Consider the following 6594-nt stretch of genomic DNA (forward strand, 5'->3'; position numbering starts at 1 on the left):
TTTTACAAAATGTTTATGGTTACCTACTACTATTTTCAAAAATTAAATTTCCTAACTATCCTAACTAACTGTAACACGGTACGTTTCAGATCAATCAATTTTTCCCTAAACTAAACTGGTATTTTATAACCTATCACTAGTTCACATACTTTCACGTCGTGTCTTTTCGTCCTTTTTCCCGTTCACTAATTCACTTCATCAAAACAGTGTCCACAGTGAATGAAATTGATCCTAACTTTTAAATAGTCTTTTAGTGCCTATAAGCCGTAACTAATCTAATTGTAATAAAATCTCGACTTTAATACTTCCTAAGCTAAGCTAAATATTACCTAAACTTCTATTAAATGGTATATAAAAAAAGAATTTAACGTTACTTTACTATTTCATCTTATTATTTCAGTCTTATTTTCAGTCTTACTAACTTTAAAATATTGTACCTATAATAAAAATCTAAAACTTCTAATATGTCTCTATAAAACTTTCCTTTTTGTGTCCCTTTGCTTACTATCTACTAACACTTATTGTAAGATATTGCCTATCCTTAATTCAAACACTTCCATTTTCCGCGAAAATTTAACCTGAATTCATTATATACATTTAAAAATAAGTTATTTATAGTTTACGTTACTTTAGAGAAAAAAAATTTACAGCTTTAATTCTTAGACATAATTCAATGATTAGCTACTTATTTGATATTATTCTTAATTTTGCTTCTTTTCTTGCAATTTTTATGTGTCTTCTTTCATTTTTCCCACATATTTTAATAAAAAAATTATCTTTTTTTCTCTTCTTCTTCTTGTCTGGTACTACAACTATATTTCTTCCTTTTTATCCATATAATAACACTTCTACAGTGTACATAATTCATCTTCATATACATATTTCATATAACAATCATTTGTCATTTAATCATCAATATATCATTTTTTCATAATATAACATCATAATAATCACTTCCTTTACTTATCCCTCAATGCCTACGTTCGACTAATCAAAGTGGCTTTACTCGAGAGAAAAGTTCCAATTCTTCTACATATTCCATATAACAATCATGATACTCAATACTAACCACGAAACCTCGACAATCTACCTTAATAGAAGCGGGTATAACATCGTTGGCTAGATCAAATTCTTTTAAAAATTTCACAACCTCAATCCCTTGCTTTGAGGCCGTTGTTTATTCACGAATAATCATGAATAAAATAGGTACTCTCAAAACACAGAGTGGGTCTCTAATAAGCTTTCAAGCTTCTATAAATCATTAGTACCTTCCTAATTTGACAAGAGCAGTGGGTTTCTTATTTTCTCTAGTTGCCTCATAATATTTAGCTTATAATATTGTTAGTTCTTCTTCTAATCTATATAGTTCTTCTTCAAATTCCTTATCTCGACTCATCAGGTCGGTTCGTTAAAAATATCTCTTGCTTATAGCAATGTTTGTCTTAAAGCTCTTATATCAACGTATGTCATCACTAATCATTATTCATTAAAAAAATATCATTTATCACTCAAAAAAATATTAATTCAGGTTCATCTCATACAAAATTTAACACAAAATCGATGAAAATGTATCTATATAATCAATAAATATCAATAATAAAAACAAAATGGCTAATAAAAATTCAATAATAGTATACATATTCGAAAAAAATTCAATAAAAATTCAAAAATAGCATATGCAAAAGTTAAATAAATATATTCAAAATAAGTTTATATCTCAAAATTCGATAGAAATTTTTGAAAAAAAAATTCGATATTCCATAAAATATTCAAAAATAACCGTACTAGAAATAGAAATCGGATAGAGATTTTTCAAATAAATTCGATAAAACTCAAAATTCAATAATAGCATATATAATAAACTTTGATAAAAATATTCAATTCAAAAAATCACTTCATGTTTCAAAATTCATAGATATTCTTAAAAAAAAATCGATACTTCATAAATTATTCAAAAATCAGAAAAGATAAATATTCAATGTTCAATAATAATATAAAAACGAGGGAAGCATTTTTAATAAAGATAGACATTCTTACTTACATTTTATCACTTGTGTCTTTGTTCACTGGGTTCTCTGCATTCTTCCTGTCCTGGTCTGTTTTCGCCGTCTATACTTCCAAGCTGGTGCCGCCATCTTTGTTCCTTACAGAAGATTCTCCACTAGTCTGCAGGATCAGCCATGTATTAAATAGGTGTGTTGTTACTGCCTTCTGGTTCTAATTAATTAAAAAGACTAAACACGTCTTACTATACATTATATTTTATTCACTGGTATCCGATATCTAAACAATAACATTAATGATTCATAGCGCCTTACTACATACTAACTTCTAATAATTATTTGTATATCTATATCCATACTGATTGATCAGCGTGTTTTTATACCTACCTGAACCATAACAAATATAGTTCAAGTTCACTCGTAATAAACATGTGATACAAACTATAAGCTATTGTTTTTATGTATGTTCAATACCCTAAAGGTTAATAACATCATATTTAAATTATGATTTATACAGAGGGTTCATAATATACCACATTGATCTTCTGCAACATGGAACAATTGTCCTGCATTTGACGTCTGAGTCCATTCACTAATGTTTTTTAACTAAGGCACTTGTTTTCTTCCTAAACTTCTACGGCCCCCTATTTTGCCTTTTAGCAGTATTCTGTAGTATGTATTCTGTTGTAGTATTCTGAATCGACTTCTCCCAACTTTATAGTCCAGATGAAGAAATTATCCGGTGTCTAACAGTCTTTAGCAGTTATGTAGTTTTTGACCCTTTTTAGTACTTCATCATTAGTTTTTCTTGCTGTCCAAGTTATCTTCAGCATCGGTCTATGCATCTACATTTATGTTTCAATTGTGTTCATGGTCGATACTTTTAGTGTCCACACTTCTACACCATACAACCGTACAGACCAAATATAGCACTTAACTATCCTTTATTTTAGTTAAAATACCTTTAGTTATTGCTTTTGTTAAATGTATCTAACTTTATAATTTAATTGCTAGTTTTATACTTAAAACAAAACAGTTAATCCACGTGGTTTTTGGTTATGCAACATGGCTTGTGTTTTAAAGGGGGCTCGGGGCTGCCAAGTGGAGTTACGAGATGTTGCCTAATGCGGAACTGTCACCCCAACTACCCCTTGCAAAGGCAAGGGTCAACTTTCCTCCAGAAATGCTGGACAGAAGGCCCAGCAAGTCGATGTTCATACCAAGGAGGAGTAGGAGTATGAGCGCTTGGAGTGACATCAGCAGGTCGAGTTGGAGATTGGAAGAAAGGTAAGTTCATAAGACAAGTATAATATTAGTCTAGAGAAATAAGATTTTTCTCGTGACACATCCCCCTCCAGGCCGAAACCAAATTTTTTGAGTAGTATGGACATCTACATATATTAATTTTGATAATATAGTTATAAACATATAAAAATAAAAAAACGGTAAATTTTCGCTTTTTTCGTCTATAACCAAAAAGTGAAGCATTCTAAACAAATTTGAGAATCTTCTTCTTCATGTGCCATCTCCTCTAAGAAGGTTGGCAACCATCACGGCAATTCGCACTTTCGATACCGCTGCTCTAAAGAGATCAGCAGAAGTGCAATTAAACCAAGCTCTCAAATTGTTTAACCAGTTGATGCGTCTTCTTCCGCGACTCCTTCTACCCTGTATTCTTCCTTGCATTATCAATTGTAACAAGTTATAACGCTCGCCCCTCATAACATGTCCCAGATATTGCAGTTTTTGAGAAATTTGAGAATAAGAAACTCATAAATCATATAAAAAGCTTCAATATGGCTTTCGCCGAATATTTGTATGCTTATTTGTTGCTTAGAAAATTGCAATATAAATCATAAGTTTTGAGATTTTACAAATGTTCATAACTTATGTGAAAATTAAGGTAGAACCTTCTTATTACACGGAATACTGAGACTTCTTGTGCTTAAATTATATTTTAAATTTCAAATCAATTAGTCAAATAATTTAAAAGTTATTTAATTTGTTTATCCCAAATTAATTTTTTTTTTGCAACACTATAAGTCATAAAATTATGCGATTACAGTAATACTTCGGAAAGTTTATGAAAGAAGAGCATTTATACTATTGACTTAATTAAAAAAAAAATGACAAAAAGTAATTTTAAACGGTGTAAAATTATTATGCAAAAAACATGTCGATTTTTTGCTTACTTATAAACAATTTGAATAACTTTTTAACCATTACCCGTAGAAGAATTATTTTTTTTATATTTAGAAAGACTGAATTTTTACACACATGTAAAAAGAAAAACAATTGGCCTATGAACATTAGGGACGAAGTTAGCCCTTCCCCCTTTTTTTAATTCATATGTTCATGCAAAATAATTTTGCAATATTTAGAATTATTTTTTTAAATTTTTTTTTAATTAAATTAATAGTATAAACCTTCTTCTTTCATAATCTATCCAAAGTATTATAGTAACTTCATCATTTGTGACTTAGAGTGTTGCAAAAAAATTAATTTGGGATAAACAAATTAAATAACTTTTAAACTATTTCACCAATTGCTTTGAAATTTAGGGTATGATTTAAGCACCAGAAGTTTTAGCACTCGTTGTAATAAGAATGTTCTAAGTTAATTTTTACATAAGTTATGAATTTTTATATAAACTCAAAATTTATGATTTATTTTGCAATTTTCTAAGCAACCAATAAGAACAGACATATTCAGCGAACGCCATATTGAAGTTTCTTATACGTTCTATGAGTTTCTTACTCTCAAATTTGTTTAAAATGCTTAACTTTTTGGTAATAGACGAAAAAAGCGAAAATTTACCGTTTTTTGGTCTTCATTTGTTTATAACTATGTATATCATCAAAATCGGCTGCAGGAAACATATAGGTTATTATTATAGATGTCCATTCATACTACTCAAAAAATTTGGTTTCGGTCTGGAGCGGGTTGTGTCACCAAAAGGATATTTTTTCCTTATTTCTCTGAACTATATGTCCGCTCCCCTTTGTTTATAATCCATTTTAGTCTGGGATGATTATCGGAGAATAGGACATTTTTGGGAAAAGTTATTTACCAGCAATTTTATTGCTGGAATCGAATCTTATGATTGTATATATTAATAATATAGATATGCAAAGTCCGCAGATAGTGTGCTACTTTTTTTATAAACAAAATGGCGCCCGAAAATCGTGTTTTTTTCAATTTTTGCTCTATAACTCCAAAGATTTTAACTTAAGACCAAAAACACTCAAATAAAAATTCACCGCAATTAAATTCTGCATAGAAACGTGTTCTTTCCGATTTACTTCGACGAAAACTTTCCCCGGAAAAAGCGGGTTTTTCCAACAAAATCTTTAATTTTCAACTAAACTTTTAGATAAGTAGTTGATAATCAATAATTATATAGCTTGGTAGCTTAAAAGCCCTTTTTGTATTTATTATAATTCCAGAAGCCGATGGAAATTTAATGAACAGTTTAGCAACAATTGAAATGTTAATTAAAAATTTACGGTCGCTTTAATAACGACAATAATTATGATACATAAGAATAACTATGATTTTTTCATAAAAAGACAGTGTATCTATCTAATTTACTTTACAGAATTGAAATTGGACTATTTAAGCGGCCTCAGGAATATTTTAAAATTATAAACAATTTTTTGGCTTATAAACAAATAGAATATCTCGAGAAATATTAAACTAAATTAAATTGTGAAGACGATGTTCGAAAGAAAGTGGCAGAACACTTCTTTTAAAAGAAAAAACGTTTAATTATGACGAGTGGTTCCTAAGATACAACCGGTCAAAGTTGACCGAAATTTACGGCAAATATATAAACAATAGGATCATAATTTTCAAACCATCACCTTTTTATTTTTGTCCTCTTTCTCCACACCAATTTTCATATCTTTAAAGTCCTCATAACATATATTATTATAATAAAAACTATCGATAATACGTGTGAAAATTGCCAAAAATAGCAACATTCCAATCAAAAATTAGGTTGGAGAAAATGAAACCCTCAAAGTTCAAAATCGGTATACGTTAAAGAAATGCATTTTATCGGCTTCCCATGGAGTAATTTCCTTCATTCTTTTTTTGTTCCCAAGTAACTCGAGTAGAGCCATCGAATTAACGCACTATTAAATGTCAAACTTGCTTTTGTTTTGTTATAATAAATTAATTTATTTATTATAACACAATATTTTAATTTGTTTAAATAAAAATTGTTTAAATAATTAAACAGCTTTCAGATGAGAATATTTATGTTTTTAACTGTAAAAGGTTCACTTGTAGTAAGTTTATCTAAAAAAAGCCTACAACTGGAAAAAATATGTAATTTTCTGTTCTTATAAATAAATGAATCTATTATAACAAAACAAAAGCAAGTTTGACCTTTAATAATGCGTTAGTTCGATGGCTCTACTCGAGTTATTAGGGAACAAAAAAAGAATGAAGGAAATTGCTTCATGGGAAGCCGAGAAAATGCATTTTGTGAACGTATACCGATTTTGAACTTTGAGGGTTACATTTTCTCCAACCTAATTTTTGATTGGAATTTTGCTATTTTTGGCAATTTTCACACGTATTATCG

General features: G+C 29.2%; 1 protein-coding gene across 1 annotated transcript; it reads left to right on the forward strand.

Moving 5' to 3' along the window:
- The first annotated feature begins 3117 nt into the window (after positions 1-3117).
- On the forward strand, positions 3118-3294 carry LOC126892685 (uncharacterized). The gene has a single exon (XM_050662320.1). It carries the CDS (start codon positions 3118-3120, stop codon positions 3292-3294), a length of 177 nt encoding a protein of 58 aa, XP_050518277.1.
- The last annotated feature ends 3300 nt before the right edge of the window (positions 3295-6594 follow it).

This window comes from Diabrotica virgifera, chromosome 9 (genome assembly GCF_917563875.1).
Source record: "Diabrotica virgifera virgifera chromosome 9, PGI_DIABVI_V3a".
In the NCBI taxonomy this organism is placed as follows: Eukaryota; Metazoa; Arthropoda; class Insecta; order Coleoptera; family Chrysomelidae; genus Diabrotica; species Diabrotica virgifera.

What these genes read in the sequence shown, in the direction of transcription:
- LOC126892685 (XM_050662320.1), top strand. Translation starts at nt 3,118, where the DNA reads ATGTTGCCTAATGCGGAACTGTCACCCCAACTACCCCTTGCAAAGGCA.